Source organism: Rhincodon typus, chromosome 8 (assembly GCF_021869965.1).
Source record: "Rhincodon typus isolate 14 chromosome 8, sRhiTyp1.1, whole genome shotgun sequence".
NCBI lineage: Eukaryota > Metazoa > Chordata > Chondrichthyes > Orectolobiformes > Rhincodontidae > Rhincodon > Rhincodon typus.
The window spans coordinates 81,740,225-81,756,929 of record NC_063339.1 but is presented as its reverse complement, the minus strand read 5'-3'; the positions used below and the strand labels follow the sequence as shown (position 1 = coordinate 81,756,929).

Sequence of the window (16,705 nt, the reverse complement as noted above, 5' to 3'; positions counted from 1 at the left end):
TCATGCCTGACAAACCTCATTGAATTTTTTGAAGTGTCTGAGGTATTGACAGGAGAAAGCTTATGGTTGTTGCTTATGTGGACTTCCAGAAAGCATTTGATGAAGTTCCACATACGAGCCTGCTAACTAAGGTAGAAACCCACAGAACTGAGGGCAAATTACTGACCAGAACTAGGAAATGGTTTGTGTGGCAGGTGATAATTGGTTGGTACTCAAAGCAACACAGTGTCACCAGTGATGACCCGCCTGGGTCTGTGTTAGGGCCTCAATTATTCACATTAGCCTTGGCAGGTAAGGCTAAGGATAAATCAAAGAGATTCTACAAGTATATGAAGAGCATAAGAGCCACTAGAGAGAGAATAGGGTCCCTTAAAGATCAATGTGAGGTAGCAGTGCTAACCACTGTGCCACCGTGCCACCTTTTTTTTCTCCTTCCGCTCAACCAAATTCCTAACCAGATCAATATTTTATCTTCAATTCCATGAGCTTCAATATTGGCTAGTGGTTTATATCATAGAATTGAATTTGTATCATCTATAACCACGGGTGAGTTGCTGGAGGACAGGAGGGTGGCTAATGTTGTGCCTTTTATTTTAGGAAGGCTGTAGGGGAAAGTCTGGGAACTATAGACATTGGTGGTGGGTAAGTTGTTGGAGGTGATTCTGAAAGATATGATTTACGTGTAACTGGAGAGGCAAAGACTAATTAAATATAATCAGCATGGTTTTGTGCATGGGAAATTGTGTCTCAAACTTGATTTGGGTTTTTTTGAAGAAGTAACTAAAAAGATTGAGGGCAGAGCGGTAGATATTGTTTACACGGACTTTAGTAAAGCATTTGATAAGATTCTGTGTGGTAGAACTAATTAGTAAAGTTAGATCATATGGGACTCATGGTGACCTCGCCAATTGGGTACAAAATTGACTTGATGGTAGGAGACAGAGGGTGGTGGTGGAGGGTTGTTTTTCGGATTGGGACTTCTGTCCAGCAGTGTTCCAAAGGGATCGGAACTAGGTCCATTTTTGTTTGTCATACAAAGATTTGGATGAGAATGTGGGAAGCATGATTACTGAGTTTGTGGTTGACACCAAAATCAGTTTTATTGTGGACAGTGAAGAAGGTTATCTAAGATTACGAAAAGATCTTGATCAATTGGGCCAATGGGCTGAGGAGTGGCAGATGGAGTTTAATTTGGATAAGTGTGAGGTATTGCATTTTGTTAATACAAACAAGGACAGGACTTAAACAATTAATAGTTGGGTACTGGGTCAGGCACATAATTCTTTGAAATTTGCATCCTGAGTAGACAGAGCAGTTAATAAGACGTTTAGTCTGCTTGCCTTCATTGCTCAGACCTTTTAAGTTGGGATGTCATGTTGAGGTTATACAGGACGTTGGTGAGGCCTTTTCTGTGTGTAGTGCTGGTCTCCCTGCTTTAGGAAGGATGTTACTGTATTGGTGCAGGTTCAGAAGAGATTTACCAGGATGTTGCTGGGAATGGAGGATTTGAGTCATAAAAATAGGTTGGATAGGCTGAGACTTTTTACACTGGTGCATAGGAGGTTGAGGGTGACCTTATAGAGGTTTATAAAATCATGAGTGGTATAGATAAGATGAATAGCAGGGATCTTTTCCCTAGGGTGTCGGAGTTCAAAACTAGGGGGCATAATTTTAGAGTAACAGGAGAAAAATTTAAAAAGGACCCGAAGGACACTGTTTTTACACAGAGTGTTTTGTGTGTGCAATGAACTGCCAGGGGTAACTGTTTCTTGATATTCATATGGAGTGAATTGAATTGGCTGAAGACTGGTATCTGTGATGCTGGGGACCGCTGGAGAAGGCCAAAATGAATCATCCACTCAGCACTTCTGGCTGAAGATTGTTGTGAATGCTTTAGCCTTATCTTTTGCACTGATACATTGAGGATTCCATCGTTGAGGATTGGATATTTGTAGTGCCTTAGAGACTGGAAATTGATAATGAGAATTGCAGACATCAAAATTAACGCTTTGAACAATTATTGTAAATTGGATTTCACAGAACAGGTCACAAAATGCATCCCAAGTTGAAAATCAAAAGGCAAACGCGAGGAAATTTGGAGCAATCACTATCATTTGAGGAAAGAAAGTTTACCAGGAAACGTAGTGGAGCTAAAATCTGACAAGTTCCCTGGATCAAATGAAATTTAAGAAGTGGCAACAAAGAGAGAGGATGCATTGGGTGGAGTTAAGAAGAATGAGAGGTGATGTTACTGAATAATTCCAGATTCTGACAGGGTAGATACTGAAAAGATGTTCCCCCTTATGGAAAATTTAAATTAGACAGCACAGCTTCCAAGAATGGGGTCTCCCATTAATGGAAATGAGGACTTTTCTTTTTGTAAAGGGTCATTAGTCTGTGAAATTCTCTTCCTCAGAGCACAGAGGTTGCTGGGACATTTGCCAATCATAAATCTGTCTAACACAACCTTGAATATATTCAGAGATGAGAGTTATAGGAGACAGGAAGGACAGTAGAGTTAAAGCCACATCAGGTTAGCCATGATCAGGTTTGAAAGACTGATTGGCCTATTCCTGCTCCTGTTTCTTCTGTCCTTGTGAATTTCAGAAGAAGTAATATTGCTGCTGTGTTCTGTTTTGGAGGGAGGGATTGTGAGTAAAGGTGCCTGAGTACAGAGTCATGATGAGTTGAGATGCGATGGTATATGCTCCAGTTACTCAGCTTAAGGTTCTGGTTACCATTGTTGTCTTGGATGTTTTCAGTTGAAAACCCTTTTTAATGTTAAAATGACGGAAATTAAACTGATAAATTTAATTTCTTATGTCAAGATTGGTAGTAATGGAAGAAAAGCAATGCCTTTAGTTAGTGTCCTTGTGAATGCTGTTAATGGAACTCCATGATGCATGAATTGCAAGAATAAATGGACAGAAAAAGATTTACTTAAAGAACACTCATTTGAATTACTATACATATTTGAATCTTCCAATGTTTCTCTTCATGATTCTCATCTTTAGTTTTATTCTGGATGTTCTAAAGGCGCAAACATTGTGTTTCCCATCTGACCTGGCTTTTCAGCTGTAGTTTATGAAACATCAAAAGACTAATTCTGATAATTGCATCAAGTTATTGGAGGAGATTTTGACGGACAGGATTTACAAGTATTTGGAAAGGCAAGAACTGATTTAGGGATAGTCAACATGGCTTTGTGCGTAGGAAATTGTGTCTCACTAACATGAATGAGTTTTTTGAGGAATTGACTAAGGTGGTTGATGGAGGAAGAGCGGTGGATATGGTCTATATGGATTTCAGTCGGGCATTTGATAAAGTTCCGCTTGGTAGACTAGTTAACAAGGTAAGATCATATGGAATACAGTGAACATCAGTGTGTGGTCAGTAAGTTTGCAGATGACATCAAACTGATGGTCTAGTGGACAGCCAAGAAGGTTATCTTGGAATGCACTGCGACTTTGATCAGATGGGCCTATGGGCTGAGGAGTGGCAAATAGAGTTTAATCTAGAAAAACATGAGGTGCTGCATTTTGGAAAGGCCAGTCAGGGCAGGACATGTATGCTTAATGTTAAGGTCCTGAGGAGTGCTGCTGAACAAAGAGACCTTGGAGTGCAGGCTCACAGTTCCTTGAAAGTGGAGTCACAAGTAAACAGGATAGTGAAGAAAGTGTTTGGTATGCTTGCCTTTATTGGTCAGTGCATTGAGTATAGGAGTTGGGAGGTCATGTTGCGGCTGTACAGGGCATTGGTTAGACCACTTTTGGAATACTGTTCTGCTCTCCCTGCTATAGGAAGGATGTTGTGAAACTTTACAAGGATGTCACCAGGGTTGGAGAGTTTGAGCTATAGGGAGAGGCTGAATAGGGGCTATTTTCCCTGGAGTATCAGAGATTTTATAGGAGTTTATAAAATCATGAAGAGCATGGATATGGTGAACAGCCAAAGTCTTTTCCCCAAGGTAGGGGGAGTCCAAAAACTAGAGGACATTGGTTTAAGGTGAAAGGAGAAAGATTTAAAAGAGACCTCAAGGGCAACTTTTCACACAGAGTGCTGCATGTATGGAATGTGTTGCTGGAGGATGTAGTGGAGGCTGGTGTAATTACAACATTTAAAAGGCATCTGGATGGGTATGTGAATAAGAAAGATTTAGAGGGATATGGGCCAAATGCTGGCAAATGGGACTAGACTAATTTAGGATACCTGGACAGCAAGGATCTGGTTCCGTGCTGTGCATCTCTATGACTCCGTAACTATCAACCTATTTGGAAACCACTGTTTAATCACTAATCTCACCTTTGTGCATTATTGCTCACATCTTTACACCATACCTTGTGGTGAAGTTTGTTGTGTATCACAATTAAAGTGATTAGTTTGTTACTGTTCATGTATGGAATGTTAATTTTTTTGATGTTGTTTTGATTTTAACATGATTGAAGATGTCGTAGACCAAGGTGGTGATGAAAGTGGTACAATTATCGCACGGAAAGTTGGTGAAGCTGTGCAGAACACCTTTGGAGCGGTGGCCACAGCAATCGATTTTCCATTGGGTAAGAGATTTATAAAGTAGGGCAAGCATTTCAAGGGCAAACATTGCTTTCTCCTGTTCTCAAGCAGGTTTCATGATGAGTTACACATTTGCTGCTTTGATCATTTCCTGGGTATGGCATGATTTTTTGAGCTGGTATAAAAATAAGTCAAAAATTTTGACATTTTGAAGGCTTATAAGATTTTTTTTTTTCAATATATCCCCCCTCTCCCTATCCAAAGAGTGTGCTAGCAAGCCCTCAAAAGAAAACTGTCATCTAACCTGATCCAGTATGTCTGAATAGAAATGTTCCTATTGAGATGGAAATAACAACTGGATTTTCATCAATGATGAAAATATCTAGCCAACCTCTGTTATTCTAATCCAGGTCTATCACTAGACCTGATTATAAACCTGGCTAGAGTGCTTTTCCCCACCCCCTCTGAACTGCAGGTTAACAAAACTACTGCTGCCCATACCTTGGGCAAAGGTATCATCTGTCCTCACACACTGGTTTCCTGAACCTAAGTGCCTTACATTTTAAATTTCAACCCTTTATATTCAAATCCCTTGCTTTTCTCTACTGTGTAAATTTCTTTTGCCTTGCAACTTCCTTCCCACACTTCACTTATCCAAGAACTCTTCAATCCTCCCAAATCCTCCTCTTTGTGCTCCTGCACCTTGTTAAGTTTGTTCATGGATTATGGTTGTCACTGGCTAGGCCAGAATTTATTGTGCAGGAGAAGGTGGTGGTGAGCTACCTCCTTCAGTTGCTGTAGTCTGTGTGCTGTATGTAAACCCACAAAGCTGTTAGAGAGGGAGTTGCAAGATTTTGACCCAATTACACTAAAGGAACAGCGACATATTTGCAAGTCAGGATGGTGAGGGGAACTTGCAGGTGGTAGTGTTCCCATGTATGTGTTCCCTTTGTCCTTCTAAATGGTAGAGGTCACATGTTTCAAAGCTACTATCAAAGGAGTTTTGATGACTTACTGCAGTATATCTTGTAGAAGTTATGCACTTCTGTCACATCGTTGGTGAAGGGAATGAATGTTGATGGTGAATGGGATTGAAGCCAAGGAAGTGGGCTGCTCTGACCTGGATAGAGTTAAGCTTGTTGAGTGTTGTTGGAGCTGCACCCATCCAAGCAAGTGGGGAGCATTCCATCACACTCCTGATTTGAACCTTGTAGATTGGCAGGTAGGAAATGAGTTACTCACCACAGAATTTCTAGCCTGTGATTTGCTTTAGAACATGGAATAGTACAGGAACAGGCCCTTCAGCCAACTATGTCTGTACTGACCATGACTCTCTATTCTAAACTCAGAATAGAGTCATAGAATCCCTTCAATAGAATCATAGTAACCTTTGGCCTATTGAGTCACACAGATGCTCTGAAGAATGTATCAATCAGACAACATTCCCATCCCTGTAACCCTGCATTTCCCATGGCTAATCCATCTGGCCACATCCCTGGACACTATGGGCAATTTAGCATGGCTAATCCACCTAACCTGCACATCTTTGGACTGTGGGAGGAAACAGGAATACCCAGAGGAAACCCATGCAGACACAGAATGTGCAAACTCCATATAGACTGAAATTGAATCCAGGCCCCTGGCACTGTGAGGCAGCAGTACTAACCACTGTGGCAGTGTGCCATCGTGTTGCCATCCACTGTGCTGCCATGCCATCCTACCTGCGCATGGTCCATATCCCTCTATTCTCTGCCTGTTCACTTTGTCTGTATAAATGCTTAACATAGTCACTGTATTTATATGGATGGTCCAGATCAGATTATGGTTAATGAAAACCCAACAGGATTTTAATAGTAGGGGATTCAGAGATGGTAATGCTATTGAACATCACGTGGTGATGGTTAGATTCTCTTTTGTCGGAAATGGTCTGGTCTTGCCTGCTCTCCCTAGACCCTACTAGGGTGGCGGTGTTCATAAGCTTAATGGGCCTCACATTCCCTCCTTAAATCCACCCTGTCCTTCACAATTCTCCTTAAAATCCACCTATGATCAAGCTCTGGCCCCAGAAAATACCTTTCCTTGCTCAACATTTGTTTCTCTGAATTGCCATGGGATTGTTTTCTCTATTAAAGCTATAGAGGTGCATGTTGTTTCCAATGCAATTTGAAACGAGTGTTGAAATTTCAGTGATCAACAGAGGTCTGAATTAATTTTTTCTCCGCTATTGGAAAATTGGTAGTATATTCACATGCACCTACAGAAACACATCATGGTGTTTGGTTTAAAATAACTATTGGCTGAATGAATCTGAAATTGATTCAGGAGCTGTTTCAAATCCCTAGAGTTCAAAGTGAGCTGCTGGGAGATGACCTTCTGTGCTGAATGAACCTGGTGGCTAGTCCAGTCACTTAATAAGTTGAGTAGCTCACCAAAGCTTGCCAATGTGACAGTAATTATAAGTTGTAATCTTTCTGAACAAGTTCTTGGATAGATGAAACTTGAGAGCTAGGTCTAGGCATCAACTGCTTAATTCATTGAAATAGCGTGATGGCAATCTACAGAACAGGAAAAGGCCCACCATGTGCTTGAGGGCGAGAGAGTATATTGCAGTGATAGGCTTTGTGTCTGTGTGTGGGGACTGGAGATTGTGGGGGTGTTGGGGGGGCAGGTGTTCAAAGTGTAAAAGGCTACTTGCTGCTGCATTAAAACAGTTTTGTACTCGGTTCACATTCAGAAGTGAGCTTCAATACAGCGTTGATTTTGAAGTGATACTTTGATGTTATGACCATTTCAAAAAAAATTGGCAATAGATATCATACTGTGAAGCCAATCTGTGTGAGCCCTCACCTGAAATTCATCTGTTTCCAAGAAAGGACCAGATGGTGTGTCCTCTGCCTCATTTGATATATGCCCAGCCTGATGTTAGCCTAGACAGTGCAAACTACAATCAGTTGTGGGTATTTAGCCAGTTGATGAAGCGAGTATGGAAGCCCTGTGTTTCTGAGCTGAACTTGTTTGCTGTTTCCATCTGTCTTGGGACAGAGATGACAAATGGTTGATCAGGTGTAATGATGAAGTAGCATCCACATCCTTGAAGAATTAGTATTGGAAGAGGGAACTGAGCAAGGGGGCAAAAGAAGAAATATATACAATAACTGTCACTAGAGAAAAAGTGCTAGGGAAACTAATGCCAATAAAGATCGCTAAGTCCCTTGGACCTGATAATTTCATCCTAGGATATCAAAGGAAGTAGCTACAGAAATGATGGATGTACTGGCAGTAATTTTCCAAGAATCCTTAAAATGTCACAGAGGGCTGGAAACTGCCAATGTAACATCTTTATTTAAAAAGGGAAGAAGGCAGAAACTGGTAACTATCGGCTAGTTTGCATGCCTACTATTGGGAAGACGTTAAGATATTATTTTTAAGAAAATGTAATAGCAGACCTTTTTAGAAATGTGTAATGTGATCAAGCAGAGTCAACTTGGCTTCCTGAAGGGGAAAAGATGCCTGAAAAATGTGTCAGAATACTTTGGAAGAGTTAACAAGCAAGCTAGATAAAGGGAGGCAATGGACGTGATATATATGGATTCTCAGAAGGTGTTTGATAAGCTATAAGACATTTGGCTACTTAAGAGCCCATAGTATTGGGGGTAGTATATTAGCATAGATAGAGGATCGGCAAACTAATACAAGAAAAGAGTTGGGATAAGACAGGGGTCAGCGTTTTCCAGGATGGCACCCTGTAACTAGTGGAGTGCCACAAGGATCAGTGCACATTTAAGACAGAGGTGAGGATTTTTTTCCCCGGAGTGTAGTGGATCTGTGGAATTCTTTACCACAGAAGACTGTCAAGCTTGGGTCAGTAAGTATATTCAGGGCTGAGATAGACATTATTATTCAGTTAAGGGAGTTCAACAGTTATGGGAGAAAAGTCCGGCAAGTGGAGTTGAGGATTTTCAGATCATCCATGATCTCGTGGAATGGCAGAGCGGACTTGATGGGCTGAATAGCCCACAACTGCATTTATTGCATGTAATAAATATTTTTGTTCATTTTAATTTAAATTGATAACTCATCAATGATGTATTTGCTAGGTCTTGTGAAAGATGCAGCCAGACCATCCTACTGGGTGCCTGACCACGAGATCACTGATTGTTGTTATTGTCGGAAAGAGTTTACAGCAAAGATGTCCAAGCATCACTGCCGAGCCTGTGGGCAGGGTTTTTGCAATGAGTGCTCTCAGGATCGGCGGACAGTCACTTCACGTGGATGGGACCATCCGGTGCGAGTCTGTATAAACTGTAATAAAAAGCCAGGTGACCTCTGATTGGCACACTTGGAAATAACAATGCTGATCTAACACCAAATTTTAACCCAAATTATTCATTTCTTAATTATCACATATGCATGACATTTCAAAAATAGAATAGAATTGTTAAAATAGTTCTTAACCCTACGATTTCATGAACTTGACAAGAGGTATATTTTTTAAAGGTTCTGGATAATAACCAGACTTCAATAGAAACTTGGTCATATCATTGTAGAAAGTTGTTTTCTTATTCAACTCGCTGTTCATGTTTGTGATATTCCTCATGGACACTCATCAGAACTGACCTTTCTGTAAATCCTGTATTTGTATGGAGTGAGTTGCCAAGTCTACTTATAATTATATACGTTGCAAGAAGTGACGTCTGCTTAAGTGGATGATACCTTCAAGTTTTATTATGTGTAACAGCACTCTAGCTTTCTCAGTGCAGATATTTCTCCTATAACACGATAGTTGCATTCTTGTGCAAACTCGCGCTATAGAAAATTGCATTATAAGGAAATTGTTATAATTGTACAGTAGAAAGTTGGCATTATTCAAATGCATTACAGCCAATTTGCGTTAATGAAACACGTTATGACAGAAATACCTGTAATACTATTGTTGAGGCAGTCACAAGTAGCCCCACTGTGCTGCCAAGGCCCCAGGGTATCAATAGAAGTCTGCAGTAATGCAGGCTTCTCCCCCTCTGTTGTAGTCTTTAAAATGTACTGAGGAACAAGTTCCTAATGTACCTTGACACCTTTCTGAAAAGTTTATTTATATAAAAACATATGTTTTTTTGTTAGTGCTGCACTGGTATCCAAAATACTTATTGATAAATGGTATCAACATGTTCATGGAAAATATTACAAATTTATGGTTTGTGAATGATTTATGTAAATAAATAGATGGATGTCCTTTACATTGCGTACCCTGCTTGGCAACTCAATTCTGTTGTTTATAGATATTTTTATGTTAGCTTGCTCATGTCACACCCCAGAACAGTTGGGACTTCAAACCAGGTCTCCTGGCTCAGAGGTAGCGGTACAACCACTGCACCGTTAGAATCCTTTTCAGTAGTTTATTTATTGAGGGATTTCACATGATTTAAGTCATAGAGATCTGGAGCACCATCTATACTGATCAAAAACAACAAACAGACAAACTTTCAGATCTTAACAATTTAGACCCAACCGTGAAAATCATAGAATCATAGTCATAGAGTCCTACAGCACAGAGACAGGCCCTTTGGCCCAAACTGGTCCATGCCTACCAACGTGTCCAGCCACGCTAACCTCATTTCCCTGCACTTGGCCTATATCCTTCTAAACCTTTCCTTTCTGTGTATTCGTCCAAATGCCTTTTAGATGCTATTAATATATCTGCCATAACCACTTCTGCTGGCAGCTCATTCCATATGCATACCACCCTCTGAGTTTAAAAAAAAAAGTTGCTCATCAGGTTCCCATGTATTCTTTCCCCTCTTACTTAAACTGATGCCGTCTGGTCCTCAATTCCCCAACCCTGGGAAAAAGACTGAGTGCATTCACCCTTTCCATGTCTCTCACTATCTTACGCACTTCTGTAAAATCCACCCCCCTGCTCAGTCTCCTACGCTGTAAAGAAAAATCTCTATCTACTGTACCTCCAGTGCCTCCAGAAATGGTTCTCCCTACGGATTCTCAGCTCCATGTTCTCTGCCATGCATCAACATTCTGTCCCTACAGTTAACCTTGCCCCGTTTAGGGCCTCTCTCTCCCAGACCTGTAGAGGACCTCTACTGTTCTTTGTTCTCAGAAGGATCCATACCCTCAACAAATGCTTTTTCTTCACCCTATCGGACACCAAAAACCGTAAGTATGCCAAACTTTCCCATACTTACCTCCTGACACAGATCTGAATCATTCAGCATCCTAACCTGATCTGCGACCTTCTCTGGGATCAGCTCCATGCCATTGACCACGTGGGCACTCCAACTACTCCTATAGGTCATGTGACTGCCATTTTCTCAGACTTCGATGACCACGTGACTGCCAACATCAGTGATAATCGCATTGCTATTGCTTCTGCTTCCCCCCCCCACATGACCACTTCAGTACACACATCCACTCCTAATAAAGTCTGCAGGCCCAGTCCCAGCTCCAGTTCTACACCCGGCCCCAAGCCCTGCCGGGTAACCTACATCCCCCAGGACCTTCCCCTCACTGATGCTAAATAGTCAGTCCTCAGCAAAGGGCTCACATTCATTCCCCTGTACCCACACATAAACGCCATGATGTCAAACTGTTTTCCGCCGCTGCCGCCTCCGCCTCCTTGCCTATTTCTTTGAATGGGAATCCATCCCACCCTCTAGCAATCCCTTCTCCTGCCTCTAGCAAACTCCATCCTCCTGGACACCCTCTCCTGGCCTCCTACCCTCCCTTGAACTCTTCATCTCAAACTGCTGCTGTGACCTCTCCACCCCTTTCACTTGTTCCAGCCTCTCCCTATCGGAACACGCAATCCAACCCTAACACGTCACTATCAAACCTGCCAACAAGGGTGGGGGCGTGCAGTGGTAGTATGGCATACTGACCTCTACATCACTGAGGCCAGATACCATCTCTCTGACACTTCCTACCGTCCCCTCGATCATGACCCCACCTCTGATCACCTAACCATCATCTCCCAGACCATCAACAACCCCTTTAGGAGATGTCCCATCCACAGCCTCCAATCTGATAGAAATGGGTGGTGCAGGGTTGGGGAACCACCCCTACCCAAAATCCATAAACTCAACTGCCCCGGTCGACCCATTGTCTCTATCTGCTCCTGCTCCCCTGAACTCATCTCCAACCTTGACTCCATTCTTCCCTGTTTGGTCCAGGAATTCTCTACCCACATGCCCTCTACCTTTTCAAAACTTTCAATTCCCTCGTCCAAAACACCTCATCTTCACCATGGGCATACAGTCCCTGTACATGCATCCCCCACACAGAGGGCTTGTCTTCTGCTTCCGTAGGCCCAACTAGTCCCCATCCACTGACACTCTAATTCACTTAGCTAAACTGGTCCACACGCTCAACAATTTTTCCTTCGATTCCTCCCATTTCCTACAAACCAAAGGATGGCCATGGGCACCTGCATGGACCCAAGCTATGCCTGTCTCTTTGTAGGATTCGTGAAACAGTCCCTCTTCCGCAACTACACCAGCGCCATCCCTCACCTCGTCCTCCACTGTATTGATGATGGCATTGGTGCAGCCTTGTGCTCCTACGAGAAGCTCGAGCAGTTCATCAAGTTCACCAACACCTTCCAACCCACCGTCAAATTTACCTGGACTATTTCTGACAACTCCCTCTCTTACATGGACCTCTCCATCTCCGTTTCCATCTCCAGAAACCAACTCGCCACAGACATTCATTTCAAACTCGCTGATTCCCACAACTACCTTGACTACACCTCCTCTCACCCACCCTCCTGCAAAAATGCTATCGCATACTCCTGATTCCTCAGCCTCCACTGCATCTGTTCCTGGGATAAGACGTTCTACTCCAGGACATCCCAGTTATCCTCCTACTTTAGGGACTGTATTTCCCCTCTGTAATTAAGGATGCCTTCACTGTGTCTCCTCCATTTTCTACACTTCTGCCCTCAAACACCCTCCTGCCCCCCCCCCCCTCCAACAATAAGGATAGAGTTCCCTTCATCCTCACGTATCTCCCCACCAATCTCCAAATCCAACGCATCATCCTCCAACGTTTCTGCTACCTACAATCAGGCCCCACCACTAAAAAGATATTTCCCTCCCTACCCAGTCTGCTTTCCATAGGGACTGTTCATTCCGTGACTCCCTTGTCAGCTCTACACTCCCCATCAACTTCTGCACCACACCCGGTACCTTTCCCTGCAACCACAAAAGGTGCAACACCTGCCCCCACCTCTCCCTTCTTAGCTCCGTCCAAGGCCCCAAACAATCCTTCCAAATTTGGCAGAGACTCACCTGCACTTCATCCAACTTGATGTATTGCATCTGTTGCTCCCGATGTGGTCTCCTGTATATCAGGGAGACCACATGCGGACATGGGAACTGGATCTGCACTCTGCATGCTTCAACCAACTCAATCTTTCAATTCCCATCCATTTTAATTCCCCAATCTGTTATGTTGGGAGTAGAGGTTTCCTTCCAATAATTAAACCTGAAACACCCAGAGATGCTTGCCTCGTCCCTCGTAACCTGTTAAAAGAGTAGTTGAATGAAAGGAATCCCTGATACTCACTTTAGAAGCAACAAGTAAAAATTTATTTATTTTAACCCTAACAGTGAACAAATGAACAGAACTACTAACAAACTACTGTTTTACACCTTTCACACTAATTCTGTATATATATAACATTGGACCGCACCAGTTCTATCTTATCTACACATTTCTTTTAAACTCATGATAAGGTGTCTGCAATAACATTTTTATGACCTACAACATGTACAATCTGTAAATTAAAAGTTTGTAACACAAGACTCCAACAAAATAGTCACATATTTTTGTCTTTAAATGTTTCCAATAAGATGAGAGGGTTGTGGTCTGTATACACAACTATCTCTGAAATATTGTTTGTAACATAAGCATTAAAATGTTGTAAGACCTGTACCAAACTCAATAATTCTTTTTCAATGATGGAGTATTTTCTCTGATGAATATTGAGTTTCTTTGAAAAATAACCAATTGACTTTTCAATTCCACCATCGTTCTCCTGCATCAACACAGCTCCAAACCCTATATTGCTGGCGTTGATAGTAACTTTGAAGGTTTTCAAGAAATTTGGTGTGGCTAAAACTGGTGCAGTGGTTGACACTGTTTTTAAATTCTCAAATGCCTACTGGCATTGTCTGTCCACTGAAATTTCATATCCTTCTTTAGCAAATCCATCAGCGGTGCTGCCACGCTATTAAAGTTTAACACAAACATCCGGTAGAATCCACTCAGTCCCAAAAATCGAAGCACCTCTTTCTTCAAGGATGGTCTTGAAATTCCTCGATGGCTTCCTTGGGTCATCCTTCCATGTCCGATTTTGTGTCCCAAGAGCATCACTTCTGCCTTTGTGAATTCAGTTTTTGCTAAACTTATAACCAGTTTTGCCTCTCGTAGTTTTTTTAAAGAGCTCTGCCAAATGCATAAGAACATAAGAACTAGGAGCAGGAGTAGGCCATCTGGCCCCTCGAGCCTGCCCTGCCATTTAGTAAGATCATGGCTGATCTTTTTGAGACTCAGTTCCACTTACCTGCCCACTCACCATAACCCTTAATTCCTTTACTGTTCAAACATTTATCTAGCCTTGCCTTAAAAACATTCAGCGAGGTAGCTTCAACCGCTTCACTGGGCAGGGAATTCCACAGATTCACAACCCTTTGAGTGAAGAAGTTCCTCCTGACCTGAGTCCTATGTCTGCTTCCCTTTATTTTGAGGAGATGCCCTCTAGTCCTAGTTTCACCTGCTAGCAGAAACAACCTCCCTGCCTCCACCTTACCTATTCCCTTCATAATCTTATATGTTTCTATAAGATCTCCCCTCATTCTTCTGAATTCCAATGAGTATAATCCCAGTCTACTCAGTCTCTACTCATAATCCAACCCTCTCAACTCTGGAATCAACCGAGTGAATCTCCTCTGCATCCCCTCCAGTGCTAGTATATCTCTTCTCAAGTAAGGAGACCAAAACTGCACACACTACTCCAGGTGTGGCCTCACCAGGACCCTATACAGCTGCAGCATAGCCTCCCTATTTTTAAACTCCATCCCTCTAGCAATGGCTGACAAAATTCCATTTGCCTTTTTAATTACCTGCTGCACCTGCAATCCTACTTTTAGCAATTCATGCACAAGGACACCCAAGTCCCTCTGCACAGTAGTGTGCTGCAATTTTTTACCATTTAAAACACAGTCCATTTTGCTGTTATTCCTACCAAAATGGATGACCTCACACTTACCAACATTGCACTCCATCTGCCAGACCTTTGCCCACTCACTTAGACTATCTGTATCCCTCTGCAGACTTTCAGTGTCTTCTGCACACTTTTTCATGCACCATGTGATCTTTCAATGAATGGCTAAAGATCACTAAGTCATTTATATAGATGGCACAATTAGTCAATCCAGTCATAACTGGGTTCATAAGTCTTTGAAATGTGGCTGGTGCATTCTTCATTCCAAAGGGCATTACTTTAAATTGATACAGCGCATTTGGGGTTACAAATGCAGAAACCTCTTTCACTCTCTCTGACAAAGGTATTTGCCAGTAACTACAAAGTAAATCTAACTTTCTGAGATAATCCGGTGTAGAGCTGGATGAACACAGCCTGCCAAGCAGCATCAGAGGAGCAGGAAGGCTGACATTTTGGGCCTAGACCCTTCTTCAGAAAAGGGACTTCATTTCTGAAGAAGGGTCTAGGCCTGAAACGTCAGCCTTCCTGCTCCTCTGATGCTGCTTGGCCTGCTGTGTTCATTCAGCTCTACACCTTGTTATCTCAGATTCTCCAGCATCTGCAGTTCCTACTACCTCTAAATCTAACTTTCTGATGTAATTAGCTTGTCCAGCTTTCTCCACACAGTCCTCCAGCCTTGGTATTGGGTATGGGTCTGATTTAGTTATGGCATTGATCTTATTAAAATCCTTGCAGAATTGTTGAAGTGCTTTTATATTTTAGCCTGAGTCTTCCTCACTCCTAGATGACCTCCTACCGGTAATTCACGTGTTACCTGCAATAATTCCTGTCTGTTTGCTACCGGCAAAACAATCTGGTGAACTTCCACCCATTTCTCCTCTGCACGAACCTGCCGAAGTCACCTTAGGATTCTATCCTTAAGATAATAACTCTCGGGAATACATTCTGATTCCTTTTCTGAGTAGGTTTTATGATATAGATCATTTAATGTCTCAGCTTTTTGTTGTAACTCCAGTAATTTTATAGAACTAAACACCTCTACCTGATCCTCTACCATTTCATCAAACAGGGTGTCAGCTAACTGGACCTCAACAGCTTTGTCTTTCTCTTTAGTTTTTCCTTCTTGATGTAATTTATGACTAAGGGATCTTATCACCACACAGTCCGGAAAAATTCCAGGGTATTTTTCTTTAACTCCTCAGTTCCCCTGGTTTTCCTTCGGCTTCTCCACTATAAGGGGTGCCACTCCCACTTTTGATCCAAGAACAAATTGTATTCCTGGAATTGACACTCTTTCAATCACTTCCACTTTCACTTCCCCAGTCTTCATTGGACTTTCCAACCTGATCTTACACAGGAAACGCTAAATCTCTGTCCATCTTTTCCACAGATTACCACTCTCTCAGGCAACATTTCAGAATAAGTGCAAATACTTTCATCTCTTACTTTAAGAGACTGACTAGCTTCCTGTATCTCTCAATATTTTAACTTCTTTACTTTCTCCCCCTGTTCTTCCTGAGTAAACTTTACCCACAGAGGTGACATTTTTGTAGAGATCAGGCACCATCTTACTAACCAGCTCATAACTAGGCTGGGCACTCTCCTGCAGCTCCTCAACTTCCTTTGGGATTTTGTTCACTACCTCAACTGATCCCACTGATTTAGCCGCTTTTACTACGTCCTTTTTTCCCAGCGCCTTTCTTAAATCACCAGCACTGTGACTTTATGTGCCCCACCTTATGGCAGTGAAAACACCTTTTCCCAGTGCCTTTTTTAAACCACTGGCACTCTGACTTTGTTTGTCCCACTCCATTGTAGTGAAAACACCTGAGGCTTTTCGCTTTCTTTTCACCCTCTTGCGTTTCTTTTTTCACCTGTGGTAAACTGTTCCGGTGTGATCTACCTTTCGTTTATCATTGAAGGATCTCCCTTTTTCCTATTTCTATCTCTCACGGAATGAAA

General features: G+C 42.2%; 1 protein-coding gene across 1 annotated transcript in view; it reads left to right on the top strand.

Moving 5' to 3' along the window:
- The window catches only part of zfyve1 (zinc finger, FYVE domain containing 1), a 105,786-nt gene extending 96,035 nt beyond the window's left edge, over positions 1-9,751 (top strand). The window contains exons 7-8 of the mRNA XM_048600489.1: positions 4,446-4,556; positions 8,610-9,751. Of these exons, the coding sequence (XP_048456446.1) occupies positions 4,446-4,556; positions 8,610-8,842 (344 nt within the window). The 3' untranslated portion in view covers positions 8,843-9,751. The remainder of the gene's footprint in view (positions 1-4,445; positions 4,557-8,609) is intronic.
- Positions 9,752-16,705: the final 6,954 nt, after the last annotated feature.